The sequence below is a fragment of the Condylura cristata genome, unplaced genomic scaffold, assembly GCF_000260355.1.
Source record: "Condylura cristata isolate star-nosed mole 26May11 unplaced genomic scaffold, ConCri1.0 scaffold00005, whole genome shotgun sequence".
Classification (NCBI taxonomy): Eukaryota; Metazoa; Chordata; class Mammalia; order Eulipotyphla; family Talpidae; genus Condylura; species Condylura cristata.
Window position 1 is genome coordinate 37,727,480 of NW_004567106.1, and position 19,268 is coordinate 37,746,747.

Consider the following 19,268-nt stretch of genomic DNA (forward strand, 5'->3'; position numbering starts at 1 on the left):
CCTTGTTGATATTATATTCAATGTAAAATATTAATTTAAAGTCATTTCCTTAAGTCCTCAAAACTCAATTCAATAGCATGTATGTGTTCTTTTCGTTTATCAATCAGTTTTGTTGGAAATTTAAATTTGAAGTAAAAACTTAGTATGAAGATGAGTTATTGGTTAAAGAGACCATTGATAGCGCAATAAACTGTAGTATGCAGCGCCTATGGGGACAAACTTAAATTATTATGAGAATTTTATGGTTCTTAAAATCCCTTATCTCTAGGGAACTGTTATGGTTACTCAAAAAATGTGAAAGCCATATTTGGACTAAAAATGAGTTTGTTTACATTCCAGATGAAAGTATTAACACTTCTTAATTTACTAATGATTCATTTGATTTTAAAATTTCACCAATAAGAAAGCTGATAAAAATAAGATCATTACTACATCTATAACATTTTTAAAAGTTGTATATTATCCTGTATGTGAAATGTGTTTATTGCATATCTGCAATCCAAGATTAAAAGAATGATCATTGATACATTTTGGTGTGCTGTGCAGATTTTACTTAATCCAATTTCATGTGTCTTTGAGAGAATGTTTAGGATTCCCAGAATTTATATATTTTTTTGTGATGGGATTTTTTGAAAGCTTAAATGGCAGTAAAAAATGCCTCCCCAAATGCTTTGTGGTTCGTGTTTCACAAGTTCCCTTGTTGGCTCAATTTTGAAATGTGCAACATCTGTTTGATAGTCTCACCAATTCTACAAATAGAAATCTATAAATACTTGGGACTCCTAAATTTATGAATACAGTAACAAATTCCATATTTGCAAACCCTATGTCCTTTGTGAGCGCTCTTTTCAGAAATGGTAACTTACTATGCAACAAGCCAGTGCTGATTAAAATAAGTGCAGACAAGAACTGTATGAGTGTCGCAATCTTCTAGTCTCTTACATATAGTTAAACTCTATTTTGATAGACGTCAAAGGACAATCTTTTGCACGACACTAAAAGCCCACCGACTCCTTCCCAGACAAGCCACTAGCAAAGTATAGAGTAGACACACAGAATTTACAGCAGCTAACATGATCTGAACAGTAGAATGTAGGGGAAATTAAATTTGCCTTTTATAAACAAATTTGACTCTTTTCTTAAAGGTAAGTTTGTCATCTTCTCCCTTTCATTTACCTCTGACAAAAGGATGTCTTCTTCCTCAACATTTAGTGTTGCTTTTTCCCTTTTATTCACACCATAGGTAAGTTGGTCTGCTATTACAATCATGTGATCATAAATGAAACATTGTGTAAAATGTAATATGCAATCAAAAAATAAAAGTAAACCTAACTTAAAAGTAGAACTCATAGTCTTAATCCTTTTAAACTTAAGTAAAGTCTACTAAAGACATTATGCGTAAGTATGAAGCGAAAAAGAAATTGTCTGAATTTTAACATTTAATCTTACATCATTATCAGTGATCAGGAAAAATGGTCTGGTTACTTTGGAAATGGACTGTTATTCTTTATATTGTTTTTTTTTCCTCAAAATGGAAGATTTTAAGAATTTTAGAGTTTCTCTGTGTTCGATTCTTATTGATTATTGATGTAGAGTAGCGAAAACAAAAGTAAAACAAATTAAAAAAGAAACAAACATGGTATCTCTATTGTGGCTACTTGAAAATATTTTAACACATTGTTAGTACCTTTGTATACTGTTGCTCATTTTGTTCATCTTGGAGACTGCTCTTACAGTTATGATGAACTGTGTTTAAAATATTTTAGTCAAATGTTAATCTTTTTATCATATCGTCCTATAACTTCATGTATTATTTTGTTTTGTTTTTGATTGCTCATAATTATTATGACAAATGATGATAATATCATTTAAATGTACTTGTTTTAGACGTACAAGACGACAAGATATCAGAAATGGTGACCCACTGACTCACTGTTCAGACTTACAACACCACGGTAAGTTACAACTTGCTTCATCTTTCAACCTGCGTTCCATGTGAGAAAAGCAGTAATGCATATCCATATACATGCACACAGGGGTGGTATGTCTCCCACAACACTGAAGGAAATTCAACTGAAGCGTAAACTAGAACGAAGAAAATTCTAAGGAGCATAAAACATTGTAATGTGTTTTATTATTACAGCTATGATAAATTCAAGATTTTGAACATAATAGATGTAAAGCTCAATTTTGTTATAGGAACATGAAGTCAAGAACATAGCAACATAGTCGTGTCTCATAGCAACCTACGTGAAGTGAGCAACAATAACATGCATTTAAGTATATTAGTGAAAGAAGTACGTACTGAAATTAAGGCATGGAAGTTTTTCATTAACATATTGATGATATAGAACTAAGGCATCAAATAGATAATCAAATCGATGGTAATTCAAATGTCTTCATACTGATTTACTAGTAGGATATTCTCTTAACTAGAGATTTTGAAGAAAGTTCATTTTATGCCACCTGAAAGATATTAGGTAAAATGTAATGTTAGGTTGCTTAGTTAATACTGAAATTTTGATTTAAAACTCAGTAAAATTGTGGTACAGTTCAGTCCCCTACCACTTCATCAGTTTACATGAACTATAATGAGGCTATGCCTCCCTCTGCTGGGGAAATGTATCAATAACATCACTACTGAGGAACTGTTCGTAGTGCAATGGTGGAGGATTATTGGTGTTTTTGTGATGGGTGTGATAAGATAACATAGGTTTGTAGAGCGGTGAAACTATAGATATACGGTCCTGTAAATCAGCATTGCCTCAATAAACATAATTTAAAAGTGAAAAATTAGTAAAAGCTAAGTATAAACTGTAAATACTTTACATGTAATATAACATATTTTGCTATTCACTTTTTGGGTGCTTTTACAATCTTAAAGAAGGTCTAGTCTTTTTACCAGTTAATTTAAATCTGAACTACTAACTTTCTGTGTAGAATATTGATATTTCGTAAATGTTATAAAACACGGCACAAATAGCACAAGACTTTCAAAGCTTAGTATTATTTCTGAAATAGATACTTTTTATAAAGATTTATTTATTTATGCATACAGAACTGGGGTACATGCCAGAGGTTTAGGGGCAATGAGAGAATTCACCAGAGACAGAGTGGGGAGCAGAACAAGCAGATCTACTGAGCAGAAACAGAGTGGGGAGCAGAACAAGCAGGTCTACTGAGCAGAGGGCGAAACAGGAGAGGTCTGCTGTACCATGTGAGTCACCTCCCTGGCCTGAGACTGAACTCTGCCAAAATGGCTGGGGTAGCTTCATAGTGCTGCACTTTAATCTGTTATGGCACCAACGAGGGCCCCAGATATCTTTATTTCTGAAAATCAGATCCCTCCTGTGCTGGTATCTTTTTCTTCTTTCCAAATATTTATTTCTTTATGTATACAAGAACTGAGGTACAGACCAGAGATGCAGAGGCTGAGAGAATTCACCAGGGACAGAGTGGGGAGCAGAACAGGTATATCTACCGAAATACACAGCTGAGGAGAACAGTGGGCAGGTCAGGAAAGATTTGCTGCATGGGTCACATCCCTGGCGAAGTATCTAACTCATACTGCAGTAGCTGTGGATAGCTTCACAGTGCTGTGCTTTAACTCCTGTGCCACCAGGGAGGGCCCTGGTATCTGAATCTTGAAGGCTTTCAGGGTTGTTTGGGAATGCCAATACCAGAAGACAGCCAAAATTTGGATCATGTTTTGGATTCATTTTGCTTGTAGAATTTTCTCTCAAAAACTTTCCTGTTGTTATTTTCTCATAAAAAAAAATCACAAACTGGAGCATGTACTAAGACTATATAGTTTTTTATCAGTTATAGTGCATTATTGACACACCCTCCTTAACTTTTTAAATAGCCTATTTTCAGTGGTTTGATCTAAAACATGTAGGTTAGTGTGAAATTACTTGTCATGTGTTATTATTAACACAATCACATTCAGAAATGGAAGGCCAAAATTGTCAACCAATTAACTAATAAATAAATGTTACAAAGCAATATGTATAAAATATTATGTTTTATTTTGAAGATTATTAGAGAGTTCTTATATCTTTATAAATTTAGTGATACTTATCTTTGTTTTAACAATATGGGCTGAAGTTATGAGTGTATGTCTACAATACAGGAATGCTAGCCAACATCATATTTTTTTACAGTAAGACTGTGAAAATTTAATAAATGTTGTTGCCTATTAAAAGTACTTTGGAGAGCACTTCTGATATTTAAAATGTATTTTGATAAAGTTGAGAAAAAGTTTTTAAAAATTGGGAATATAGAATTGTTTAACTATGGGAAGTAAAATGAATGTGCATCCATTTTCTCATCTAATTTTTTGACTAGTTATAGATACAGAGAGGAAAGAAAACTTCTGAGGCTCACTGTTATTGAGTCTGTGTGTATATGAGTGCATGTATAAATAATTTGGAGTAGATACTTGTGATATATGAGAGGAAATGGCACAATAGTGTAAAAAGTTCTGCAGAAAGGAAATATTTGTTTTTGAAGGTCTTTTATTCCTTGTCTGTTTGTATTACTAATTGAACAAATACAGAAAATAGGGCCCTCCCTGGTGGCACAGCAGATTAGGACACATCACTGCAAGCTAGCTGCAAATACAGAAAATATATACCATTGAATGCAATCAAGGTTAAAACGAAATCAGTGATTTTCAGATGGTCAGGCAAGTCTTACCATTAGGTATTACTAATTATCTTGGAATAAGAAATGTCCATATTTGGAAGTAAAAATGGGCAAAAATCCAGAGCCCAGCACTGCTAATTCACATATGTTGCCTTGCTAATGTCACGTCTCACATCAAATAAAATATATGTGCTCATATGGAAACATGTAAAGATATGAGATGTTTTCACAGAAAGCTGCTAAACAACTCATAGCCAAATTATACACTTCAGGATGATCAGTTCCAGCTGTAATGGTAAACATAGTCAGTAACACTCTATATTTTACATATCCTGAGGTTTTCATAGAAGGACTGTATAAAATAACTGAGAATTAAGGTGGAAAAACTTCCACTCCCCATAATATCTTTAGCACTCACCCCATGCCCTGCTCCCTCTGGTATAAAGGCAGCACTAGTTGTGAACTGGCCTGGGTGAAACAGAAACATCCAGGCCCACTTCCCCTTGACCCAACATGCTTTCGTCCCTCACTGGTGGCCCTTCACCTAGGGAACTTTAGTCTAAGCCCTAAATACAGATGTACTGGCAGGTCCTCTTGTCTCCCCACTCACACCTCATCTGGTGTGCTAAGGAGAAAAGCTCAGATTATTTTCAATATGTTCCTTTCCCTAAAATAAGTGTTGTGCACAAGATCGGAACTTGTCTGGCTGCATTCATGAACATGAGCGACGGAGTCAATTTATCTTAAAACTAACTCCCATTCCCCTTTCTTTACTAAGGAAAATGAGTTATGACCTACATGTCCAGAGGGGAAACTCTACACCATAAGTTGCAACATTTTTCAAAATATAACATCGTCTTAGATTTTTGAATCTTTGAGATATTTTATGTTTTAGCTTGTAGTTTAATGCAATCATTGGCTTTATTTGTTAATAGTTCTCTTGTCTGTTCTACAGCTTTGCATTTCATTCAGCATCCCACAGATAATATCCACAGAATTCAGTCTTCTTAGTTATCTCCACAAATAACAATTTATGTCTTCACTGGCATCAAAAAACATACCAAAATTTCATTAATATCTTAGGCAGTATCATCTTTTTATTCTAAAGATGATACTAACTTAATAGTTAGTAGGAATACTAATCTGGTATTGCTGTGCTTTCGTTTTTTTTTTCTATACTTATGGAAAATCTAACTAAAACTGAGCAGTTAGCCCCAAGGAAAACCTGAATACTTAATTGATAATCATGATGTCAATCATAAAAAATCTCTAATAAACTGTACCAAATTTTATCAAGTCTGAAATGTTACTGAATATAAAAAGCACAATTATTTACTGCTAAGAAAGAAAAACTGCCTAAAATGGGCAATCAAATAGATGATCTTAGAATTAAACTAATACACTGTATGATTCAGTATGAGTGCAAAGAGAAATAAACTCCCAAGCAGAAGACAGCAAGGAAGTTTTTCTGTTTCAACCATAACATGAATGATGGAAAGGGATGAAAAAAACCTCTTTGCACCATAAAGTGAGCACATGAAAGTTGACTTTCTGAAATCACACCAGAAGGGTCAACCGAAAGCTCAGACAGACACTTTAATTTAGGGGGTATCAGGTTAGTGGGGTCTCCCTTAACTGAGAGGAGAACAAATTACTTATGAAAGAAGGCAACTTCAACTTAGGACAAGAGCAATTATAAAATATGTCAGTATCAGATATGTTAAAAATGTAGAGAAAATACATCCAAGGGTGAAATTATGACAATTTTTTGAAAATTTTTATAAACTCCTTATGTACGTATTGTCTCTGGAGATTATCATCACAATGTTATTTTAGAGAAATTATCTAGTTATTTGGATTATATGTACTAAAATATGTACAAGCATCCTGAATAAGTGAATTCATGATGTATTGCTTTAATGGATTCACTATTTCAAGTATGTAGGTGGATTTTTTAAATATAAAAATTTCATGGTAATTTTACTCTGGCATGTGGATGATATACACTTCCTATGGTAACTCATTTGCCATAATATTATGAAAATGAAAATCAAATATTCAATATCAACTAAATCAGTATGAGTAAGTACCTTAAGTTGGTGTTGCTTCTTAAGTAATTGATTTCAAGAAGTGTTAAAGCTTCTGGCATCTTGGGATGTTAAACACAGTTTAAAATATTAATAGACACTGCCCTCCATGGTGGCATAACAGGTTTGGGCACAGCACTGTAAGCTAGCCACACCGCCTCAGTGAGAGTTCAATCCCCGGCCAGGGAAGTGACCCACATGGCCGGCAGTTCTCTCCTGGCCTGCCCACTGCTCTCCTCAGCAGTGCACCTCATTGATCTGCCTGTTCTGCTCCCTACTCTGTCTCTGGTAAAGCCTCTCATTGCCCCCACACCTCTGACCTGTAACCCAGTTCTCTATGCATAAATAAATAAATCTTGAAAAAATATATTAATAGACAATGGCCTCATAGTTAATCATGATGTATCAATTTTATCATTATATTTAAATTAACAGAGCATTTTTGAAAATATACTAGTGATTATCCTTTGTAATAATTAGATGAGTATGCATATATGTTCTTTGCTTAGTCCTCCATCTGCCTACTGGTATTTTCAGCAGATATCTACAGGTAGCTAGGGGTTGAAGGAAGATTCAAGACTACTTGAACTATAAAAATCTAATGCTGTATTGTAGTTGATAACTATTTCCACCATCCATGACAGAGTTCTCAACTTCGGACATAGAACAAAAGAGTTTAAAATTTACATATTTTAAGCAGGTTGATGAATTGTAAGTTTAGTTTTTCTAAGCTTTCATTATATTAACTAATAAATAGATGTATTAAGGTTGTGCTCTTTAATACAAACCTATGCTATATGTCTAGATGCAGGCATGAAAAAAAAAGTGTTATGTGAAACTAGTTGATATGAGCCTCATACAAAAACAATGGAGAAACAATGTAAAGTATATTGATAAAATAAGCAAACATATAGTTTAGTCGAGATATATATATATATTAGTCGGTAGTGACATATATATAGAGATATAGATTAGTCGATAGTGTAGAATTTGTTTCAAGTACGCTTAATATGTGAGAATTTTTTTTTAAGTTTTATTTATGCATACAAGAACTGAAGTATAGGCAAAGGTGGGGAGATGGGAAGAGGATTCACTTGAGGCAGAGTGGGGAGCAGGACAGGCAGTTCACTAAAATACACTGCTGAGGAGAACAGCAGGTAAGACAGGAGAGGTCTGCTGCAGCATGTGGGTCAGCTCCCTGGCCAAAGATCGAAATTGTGCTGCAGCAGCTACACATAACTTTACAGTGCTGAGACTTAACCCCTTTAATCACTGGGGAGGCCCATTATATGAGATTATTATTTCAGTTTTTGCTGTCCTAATAGTCAGGTCCAAAATAGATATGAATGTTAAGGACAAATGAACTTTTTTATCTTTATTTTGTTTGTTTGTTTTTTAAGTATTTTATGTCTTCCAAGAGATACTAACTCATACATGATAAACCTTTTTAGTTACTCCTACTAAAAGAACTATTATATATCTTTAAATTCAAATTAGAGTCTTTCTATTGATAAAGAACCTGTTGTATTTTAGAGAAGAGTCTATCAGTCCGGAAAGGAAAATCTAAGTAATGATATTAATACTTAAGAAGTATTTATCTAGGTTTCTATATCAGCAAGTGTTGATAGGCAACATTTCCTTGTCTTCTTTTGATGTAGAATGTGTCTCCATAAGTGAGAGGAGAGTACCAAAGCACCAAGATATAACCACCTGCGCAGGACCCAAAGGTTCTCAGGGGTGCCAAACCCTAAAAAGGGATCCAGCCATCTACTCACAAAAGAAGCATGTCTTTTAGTGTGAGAGATCTGTAATAGAATTAGTGTGTCTGCAGAGGGAAAAGAGGAGAGGATATTCCTAGTAACATTTCCCAAAAAACACCATCCTATAATTAGCTAATGCCTAGTCAAACTGGATTGGCCAGAAGTGGGGTTGCTTAGGCCTAAAAGCTTGCCAGAAGTCTGAGATTTTTTACTGGGGAGCATCATGCCAAGGGTCAGGCAGGTTTGTGATAAAAGGAGTGAAATGAAAGTACAAATTAAGATAATGGCCACTGTTGTTGCTGTCAAGGAGAGGCTTCCCACCTCTTTCATCCATGTATCTCTACATGTCTTCTTCATGCAGCTCCCCTCAAGTCCACCCCCAAATTCCTGGCTACAAGTCAAAGCGAGAGCAAATAAGATCCCCTACAACCCACTTGCCTTCCATACGCCAAAGCTCAGCATTCAGTTCCCAGTATTTTCTGCTTGCAAAGCCTGGCTGCTAGTGCACTAGGACCTACCCAGGGTGGCTGCACATAAGTCAGGTTGGGGAGAAAGAGCCAGTCCCCTGAGCATCAGTGTTCTTCCCCCTTGTATGACGTTAGATTCTGTATCACGTGAAATGCAAAATATTATCGAAAAAAAATTAAAATATAGAATATTAAAGTACAGCTGGATTTAGATTTCTATTCATGGAGCTCAACAACTCATTGTATTTGCTTAGTTATTTTAAATAATTTTCAAACTTTAATTCCACCACCATTATTTTACTTTTGTATTCATTGTTTATGAATATAACAGACTAAACTTTTCAACAAACTAAATGTGGAAAACATAAAAGTGATAAACATTTTTTTCTAAAGTGAAAAATTTGGTAGCAGTGATCAAATAGTTAAGTAAATACATGGTTCACTACATTTGCCATCTCTGTTTTCCGTTGTGACATCAAATTTCCTGAGAGTCTTCCGTTATTAACATTTCAATTTAGGGAGACATTTATGGGGTTAAAATGGACAATTAAATAAATGGAAAGCTGAAAGGGGATGCCTTCTGTTTCTGCAATATTGGAAGAGAATCAAATACTAAATAAGCCCTTTAGCAACGTGATATTTCTAGCCAAATGATGGATATCATGACTTTTTGTTGTTACAAAAGGAAGCAATTTATTTAACTTCTTTCTTTCCTCCCATTCTTTCTGGTTTATTAGCCTCATTTCATTTCCATAAATTATACCACTAAAAGAGGAAATGATTAATTGAAGATTGCTTCCTTAAAAACATTATTTCTTGTCATTAACAGCTGAAACATATTGTAACATTGCGTTATTCAAACATTGTTTGATGCTTTTAACATAATTTTATACTCTCAATTTTCTTTTAAACTCACACATTGATAGTCAATTGATATTCACAAGCATGCTAGTCCAGTCAATTTTCTAAGAATATTCTCATGAACAAATGATGCTGGAAGAGCTGGATTTCTGCATAGCAAGAATAAAATAGACCCTTAACTCTCACCATATACAAAAACTAATTTAAAATATACCATTTACCTAATTATAATAACTAAAAATATATATATTTTTAGAAGAAAACAAAAGGACAAATGTGTATGGCCTTGGATTTAACAATGGATTCTTAAATATGATCCCCAAAGCATAAGATATAGAAGAAAAAAAAATCTCTAACAAAATTAGGAAACTGTTGAGCATCACAAGACCCTCTGGGAGAAAATATTTGCAAATCATATATTCCATAGTTTGCTATCATTAATACATAAACCATTGAAGCACCTCAATAACCTGAACACTATAAGTCTAGAAAAGTGGATGGTATTCATTCATACAATTTGCAGGATGAAGCAAATATGTGCAGCTGCAGGAGTAGGAAAATATAGGATCTATAGAAGAGGAAGCACAAGTGTATCAGTTCAGCTAAGGCATTTGGGGGTTGAAGCCATAATCACCATAAATCCCCATTATGGGAATTAAACTCAAAAAGGAAAAGTTGATAGTGTGTTTTTTTATTACTGATGTTATTTTGTTTAATAAACAAGTCAAACAATTACAACATATTTTATAAATTTGAGAAAAACTGCAAAACTCTACTCAGGATCAATTATTTCAAACATAAGCCTGTATACTGACAAATATACCTAAGTTTTGCTAAGAAAGACAAATCATTGGACTTGATAGGCAAAACATTTTATTTGGAGCAAGTTTAGTAACACAATAGACACTATTTCCCTAGAAGTTTTTTATTTAAATAGGAATGAAAATAAAATCAAACATTATATTTTTAATTAATGAATCAAACATTATATTTTTAATTAAGTGTTTTATATGTTCAATATTTTGCTTTAATTATTCATATTTTTTAATCAATGAAGCTTTATTATGCAGACTTAACATCTATACCTTTCTTGCATAGAGGTATTTTTTATGGCAAATGCTTGCATTCCAAATAGTTGCTTGTTTTAGAATTTGTTAGATTTCTTTCTTTTTGCAAATATACAAGATTACTCATTGGATGAATGTTCTTTACAGAGAAGATGCTAGAGATTTGACAACATATCCATAGTATCTCTCAAATCTTTTTCTCTTCTGAGTCCATCTTTGGAGGTCTTTTTTTTAATGTATACTTGATTATTCATTCTCTTTTTCCAATGTATCTCAGATCAATCTTTGTAACATTATAAAACTTAACAAGTTTAGATTTAATCAATAACTTTGTTATACTCACAGACACAAACCCTGTGAATTTTTTTATTGGATAGACTTTTAATAATTTATTTTATGTAATTGTGATGTCTGTATCTTGAGGATGATAAAGGTATATGAGATTTCAGCTTTTAAATGCAGTGTAAGGGAGCAGATTTCTTTTATCTTACAAGTGTGAGATAAAAACAAGAATAATGTCACATAGGCAAAGCAGGGTTTGAACAGAGAACAAAGCCAGGCAGGGTACAAGAAAATGTTTGCAAAATTATTAAGGCAAGACAAATTTCTCCAATGTTGTTGTTAAACAATTTACAGGAGTTGATATGATCGACGGATGAGACAAAAGAAAAATTAATTATTCAAATGAATCCAAAAAATTCCTGGAAACTAAGTCTAGCAAGAAACCTATCCCAACATTTGGGCATGAAGAAAAAACTGTGTAACTCAGTGAAAACCATACTAAACAATATTGTCATATAAATACATTGAGCAACTCCATGGAGCCTTGCCTGTAGGCTCCTTTAACATAGATCAGAGAGACCCCAACAAACACAATTCAACAAAATCTGTTACCTCATGTGATTAACACAAGTTTCATGTAAACTACTCTCAGATCAATTAGTTTAATCCAGGGAGAATCTTTAAATTATATTATCTGGAATGCAATATTACATAACCTTCAGGAAATCTTTAATTAACAGTGTTCTCAGTTAAACATTTGGTTTATATTGGTTAATATGAGCTTATACTATATAAGTATCATTTTTATTATGCTATTATTTCTTTTCAGGAACATTTTATTAAATAATATAATATGACATCTGAAAGAAAAATTGAGACTCTAAGTAAGGATAAAAGAAGCAAAATATTGTTGCGGTTTGTTTTGTTTTTAAAGCAAGCATCAAGAGGAAGAGAGACTCAGAGATTGGAATGGGAAGAGGAGAAAGGGGAGAAAAAGAGAGAAACACACTGCTATGGGACTGCTAATGAAGCCTCTACTGTCTCCTTTTTTGTACAAAATTTTCTCAGTTATGGTAGGACAGTCAGAAAAACAAATGGATATTTTTGTCCCTTTTAATTATTATACTAAAATACTTATTGGCATCTTTTTATATAAATATATTTTTTTACATTATTCTTCATTTTGTACATTTTTTTTTTCATCTCAGTTGTAATCTCCATGGACTTCCCACCACCACTGCACCCATGTGCCATTGCCATAGTCCCATGTGCTCTTCCCACCCCAGTTTTGATCTTGTTCCCCTCTTCTCCCACATACAATGTCTTTGGTTTATAGTTGTTAGTTGATGTTCTTTTTTACTTTATTACAATCTCTCTATATATATCTATTTCCCCTCCCCCCACCCACTGATCACTTACACTCCTGCTATGAGTGAAGCCATGTGGTATTTTTCTTTTTCTTTCTGGCTTATTTCATTAAGCATGATTTTTTCCAGTTCTACCCCTGTTGCTGTACATGGAATGAGCTTATCTATTTTGATTGCTAAGTAATATTCCATTGTGTGGGGGTGGGTGTGTGGGTATATGGGTGTAGGTGTGGTGTGTTGTATATACACCACATAACACACACACACATGTATACACATATATATACATATACACACATACATATACATACATATGTATGTATATATGTATGTATGCATGTATATACCACACAAGAAGGTTGGGAAGCTCCATTTTTACAGTTTGGGAAACCTCCACACAGCTTTTCATAGTGGTTGCACCAGTTTGCACTTCCACCAGCATTGTGGAAGAGTTCCTTTTCTCCATACCCTCGCCAACATTTATTGTTGCTTTTTTTTTAATATGTGCCATTCTTACTGGTGTGAGGTGTGAGGTGGTATCTCATTGTAGTTTTGATCTGCACTTCCCTTATTACAAGTGATACTGAATATTTTTTCATATGCCTTTTTGCCATCTGCATTTCCTTTTTGGAGAAGTGTCTTTGTAGCTCATCTGCCCGTTTTTTGATAGGGTCATTCACTTCATATTCGTTGAGTTTCATCCACTCTTTGTATAACTTTATGATTAGTCCTTTATCATTCGTATTATATTATTGGCATCTATTTAAAAGGTCTCAGTTATGACACCAAAAAGGCACATGCCATTATAATTAAAATAACATGGTATTAGCATAAAATTAAATGTTTTGAAGTACTAAAAAGCATATAACATGAAGTGAAATTATACATTACACTGACAAGTGTTTGCCATCACCAGAGTAGAGTTTGAAGAGAAAAAGAAGCTAAACAGGTCTTCCTTAACAACAAGGTTAACACAAACTTACCTCTATGAGTCAGAGAGTGATTAGAGACCACTTAATAATTATTTAAATGTACCCATTAATATTACATTATAGTAAGCTCTCTTTTTTATATTCTTGACGTTATGTTACTATTATTAGCTGTGTATAAACTAATGTATTGAAGAGTTTTAAGACTTCAATATGTGAAAAAAATAGCTTATAGCTTTACTTCCATAATCACTGAGACATATCAGTTATTATTGTAAATGCCTACATGAGAAATGTAGGCCTAAATGAATAGTGTGAGCCATAAATTGCTGATGGATCAGCATATTTTTTGTTTGTAAATCTAGTGGATAATGTTCTATTGTACTCTCATCTATTATATGATTCATTAGTAGATAGGGATTGAATGAATAGTCTCTCCCTAAAAGTAAAAGGCTTTCTATTTTTAGTTAAAAATTTTATAACTTGTTTTATTTAATTGGAGAGGGTAACATTTACATGAGCTCCACCCTCTTAACAGTTTACAAGAGCACAATAAGATATTTAAACAGATTTCTGCATAACTGAAATGTTACTCTGTTGATTGATAATTCTCCACTTCTCTCCTCTAGCCCCTGGCAATCACCATTCTACTTTCTGAATCTAGAAATTCAGTTGTTCTAGAGACCTCAAATAAGCAGGTTCATGCAATATGTATTCTTCTAGACAGACTTGTCTCACTTTTAGCATGTCCTCAGGTTTCATTCTTGTTGTTTATTTTGGATTTTCTTCTTTAAGGCTAAATAATACTTCAAGGGAAAGAATTTCTAAATTATGACAGCTTAAACTTCACAGCAGTTGTCAGAAAATATGCATTCAGAGTAAAACTGTACTGAACTTTGTAACAGGCTTTCTGATTAAAATTTATAGCAGCTCCTGAATCACAAAAGATTTTCCAGCCTCTGTGGAGCACAGAGTCAGTTCATCTCTGGTCGGGGAAAGCAGATGTGCTTTCAATGAGCACAGCAAAATGTATTTTATCTAGTCAATGAAAAAGATGTTATGATAATATCTTTGAGAAAAAAAGATGACCATTGCCACATTTACTGTAGATAATTGAGTCACAAATATATGAATCTCTAATATGAACAAAATGTAACTTGGAATCAGTTAATTATTGCTTCTTTACAGTTTAGGCTCTTCCTGTGTTTTTTTTCCCTATTTCTTCTGAAGAAAGAAGTTGTTTCTCAATATTAGGAGAGTTTTGTTTCAGCACCTAGAACAACAAGGAAAAATCACTGAAGTTGACATCTCTGAAGATAGCAAAAACAGGCAGAAAGTCAGCCATGGGCCGGATGAGAATAAGAGATGATGGACAGAAGCCGGGTTGGAAACTGGCTGGAAGTAGGGTTTCAGAAAGGTTTAACCCTAGTAAGCACAAATCAGATTGTCTATGACAGAAAAAAGTATTTACTTGATTATAACAAGAGTAAAACTGTCAGAACGATGCCAAAAAATAGGGGGAAAACATTTTTTAAATTAGAAGTCTAGCTGAATTTGAAGGACAAAGAAAAAAATTTTCATCTGTCTGCACTGTCAGCCCTGTACACATGTGAAAATATATTTATTATTTTCTAAATTAATTTAATGAGTTCCAGATTGTACAGGATGTCATAATGGAAACAGGATTAAACAAGCTAATAAGGAGTTTTTCTCTAAATGAGTTTTACCTAGACTCCCTGTGTCGTGCTTTTGATCTTAACTGTGTTTCATTTACCACATTGATGGAGGTTACATGAAGGGTAAAATAATAGAAACTAAATCAGGAAACAGATTTTCTTATTGCTGCATTTTATTATATATTCTTGCCATATTCTGTAGCCTAATTCTTGAAAATAATAAAAGATGTGTCATTTGAAAGTAAGAACAATTGAAACCACATTGCATTATAATTATGAGTCTTTCTTCTGAGCCATCCCAAACATTTCACACCCATTGATCTACAAAACAAACCTGTGGATGATTTGGGGAGTATAAATTTCCTGAAATAATTGAATAAATATTATTGGTTGATGAATTTTGTAGATAAAAACAAACACAAAGAGGCAAAATAACTTCTCAGAAACATATTCTTATTTCTGAAAGTTCAGTAAAATAAATTTTTTGTTAGAGTATAATATGAACTGACCCCATTAGTCAGAACATGGCATTTTACAATAAAAATAGATTCTTGGCGAGTAATATCATGGCCTATAAACATATATAGTTCTATTGCACACATGACTGATTTTGTTAATATAATGCTATTTTCTGGTAGACAAATCTCCACATACACTTTATATATCCCATACCAAAATAATTAATCTATATAGGTTAGCATTTAGTCTCTGAAACTTTACATCCTTGACATTTCTGCCATCCTCAATCAATTTGCAAAAGACTTCCAACTTGGCAACAAATTTATCTCCTGAGTTTCCAAATAAAAACATTTTCTTGTTTTAATTCCTCATCACTGTCCAGATAATCACCATGGCCACAGCCTTGAGGAAAGAATCATCTATGGAGTAGAAAACAGCAGCACGTTCCTGGAATGCAGTCCAAAGTCACAGCGAGCCCTGGTCTACTGGCAATTTCAGAGGCGAAATGAAGAGCGAAAAGAAGAGGTATCAGAGTGAAATTGATGGGATCGTGTCTAACATACTAATATGTGATTCCAGCAAGGTTGACTTACGGGGGGGAAGAAAGCACTATATATCTGTATCTTTTTCCAAACCCAGCAATAGTTCAGTCATTGAACAAGTGTTCATTGAAGGCTAATTAGATGACAGTCTTTGAACTATAGAATTTGGAGGAACGAAAGTGAACTGGTAAGACTTTTGTTTCAGCAGCTATTAGGAATATATTTTAGACTTCCCCCAACACCACCCCACCCCCCGTAGTTATCTACAAAGCAATTATGTTATCCACACTTGTGTACAAACGGGGAAAAAAATCAAATTCTTCTACTAATTTTAACTTCTGTACAATTAATTCTGCTATCCAAATGTGTTCTTCTTTCTCCATTATTTTACTCCTCAAATAGGGAGGGAAGGCTTGGGGAAGGAAGTCAGAGATTTTTGACGAAGGAGCTGAGGTCTCTGTTTGAACTCTGATATATGAACTTCATGCTTGTAGCATCAGACAGATCTTCATTCTCAATTAATCCATTGTTCTGTAAATTCTTTAAAAATGTACACAGAAATCTCAGCAAGTATTTCAGCCTTTAAAACTTTAAAAGCATTGGCCCTCCCTGGTGGCACAGCGGGTTAAAGCACAGCACTGAAAATCTAAAGCCGCTTCCCCCTGAGTTCAATTCCCGCCTGCCCCGGAGGTGACCACATGGTGTGGCAGACTTCTCCTGACCTGCCTGCTGCTCTCCTCAGCAGTGTACTTCATTGATCTGCCTGTTCTGATCCCCATTCTGTCTCTGGTGAAGCCTCTGACCGCCCTTGAGCCTCTGGCCTGTACCCCAGTTCTGTATGCACAAATAAATAAATCTTTAAAAAAAAAAAAAACTTTAAAAGCATTAAATATCAATCACATAAATACCTATATAATCACAGACTATGTAGGTGATTTGTAAAATGTATTATTATGTGCAGACTGTTTTATCAACAAAATCTGAATATAAAGTTTAAAACTTTCTCACTATCCATTATCTATTTTAACATTTGAAACAGTCTTTATGTATCATATCACATTATACAAGTGTCAAGATTGATTTTATGTGTTATCATCTTAGGCTTTCTGAGATCTCTGTTGTAAAGTATATTCAAAATAACTGAGATTAGATCTACTCTAGAACCTATCTTCATATGTGTGTTATAGTAACCTAGAAAATTGAATAAATATCTATGAAGCATGTAATCCATGATTCTGTTCGATGGTAATTTCATTTTCTTTTTTCAAATCTTATATTTCTGATGTTACATTTCAAAGTTCATTCTTATGATGCATTGTTTCCTAATATCATGGTTCTGTATTTCCAATTCCAATATTTCATGTTACTTTTTGCCTTTATTTATATATCTTCGTTCAAAATAAAGTCTATATTTTTCCTTTCCTCCCACTACCCTGAAGATTTTCAATTATTGTAATAAGACCTTCTATTAAGATATTAGGCTACTGATATTTTCAATGCATCTTAAAAACCACTAACTGGGATTATAGCTTGTTCCCCTGGTAGAAAATACTGTCATTTCTCTTAAACTAAACATTTTATCCACTATTCAAATGTGCCTCCACATATAAGCTAAATTTTTCAGAGATGGAGTTCAGAACTTACATACTTTTAAAATATGTATATTTTTACTACCTTACTTTCTTCTGATAGATCAGAGTGGACGAGCATATCATCAGGACAGAACAAGGCCTTCTACTGCGCAGTCTCCAGCGCAAGGATTCAGGTAATTACCTCTGTCATGCTGTGGAGCACGGATTCATGCAAACACTTCTTAAAGTGACCCTGGAAGTCATTGACACAGAGCACTTGGAAGAACTTCTTCATAAAGATGATGATGGAGATGGCTCGAAGACCAAAGAAATAGCCAACAGCATGACCCCTAGCCAGAAGGTCTGGTACAGAGACTTCATGCAGCTCATCAACCACCCCAACTTGAACACAATGGATGAGTTCTGTGAACAAGTTTGGAAAAGGGACCGAAAACAGCGTCGGCAAAGGCCGGGACACACCCAAGGGAACAGTAACAAATGGAAGCATTTACAGGAAAACAAGAAAGGTAGAAATAGGAGGACCCACGAATTTGAGAGGGCACCCAGGAGTGTCTGAGCTGCATTACCTCTAGAAACCTCAAACAAGAGGAAACTTGCCTAGACAATAACTGGAAAAAAATGCAATATACATGAACTTTTTTCATGGCATTATGTGGATGTTTACAATGGTGGGAAATGCAACTGAGTCCCGCCAATTATAAATTAAGTCCATGAGTAATTAATCTAACAGGCTTTCTTCCTAATACCAACACCTAAGAGAGGTCAGGTGAACTTTAAGTGTTCACTTCAGCAGACTTGATGTTTCCTATGAGATTTCATTGTATAGGTTTCACTTTATTCTTTGCCTGAGAAATTAAAATGTCACCTGCCATATTGCCATCTAAAGAAGAAAACTACATCAGCAAAGCCATTTTATTGAACTAAAAGTTTGAATTAAACTGCATGGATTTACTAAGCTGATGGTTATTCCAAAATGTGGTTGGATATGTTCAAGGATACGTTTTTGTCTACCAGCACTCATGTTTATATGTACTGGAGGAGTAAAATGATACTGAATGAAATGGTCTGTGGAAATATAAAAAGCATAAACCATCCATCATCCGGGAAAAAAAAATGGAATACACTGATCTACTACTGATGTCTTCTTTCCGCTTTGATCTAAAGATGTATTTTATTAAAACTATAATTTAAATGTACCATGACAAATATGCAGTAAAAAATTAGCTCTTTTCTAAGCTAGAGTAGGTTTTTGTCTTACAATTATTGTGCTATATAGTTTTTGTTTTAAAATTCCAATTGTGTGCTGCTTTTTTTTTTTAACATTTTCTTTTCAGTTCAGCAGGAAGGGTAGCCAATATTGTCCTAGAAACACACATACATTATTAACAATTAATTCCTCAAACCTGGATATAAATTAAGCTTCATTACTCTGAGGAATTCAAACTAGTAGCAATTCCCCTTTAAGCATTATATAAATTAATTTTAATCTGCATAATTTTTTAGAGAAACAGAGCATTTAACCAGAATAAAAA

At 33.9% G+C, this 19,268-nt stretch overlaps 1 protein-coding gene across 1 annotated transcript in view; it reads left to right on the forward strand.

Moving 5' to 3' along the window:
* Nucleotides 1-18,835, forward strand: part of SEMA3A (sema domain, immunoglobulin domain (Ig), short basic domain, secreted, (semaphorin) 3A) — a 186,413-nt gene extending 167,578 nt beyond the window's left edge. Inside the window, exons 15-17 of the mRNA XM_004676886.2 lie at nucleotides 1,888-1,955; nucleotides 15,985-16,127; nucleotides 17,837-18,835. Of these exons, the coding sequence (XP_004676943.1) occupies nucleotides 1,888-1,955; nucleotides 15,985-16,127; nucleotides 17,837-18,292 (667 nt within the window). The 3' untranslated portion in view covers nucleotides 18,293-18,835. The remainder of the gene's footprint in view (nucleotides 1-1,887; nucleotides 1,956-15,984; nucleotides 16,128-17,836) is intronic.
* Nucleotides 18,836-19,268: the final 433 nt, after the last annotated feature.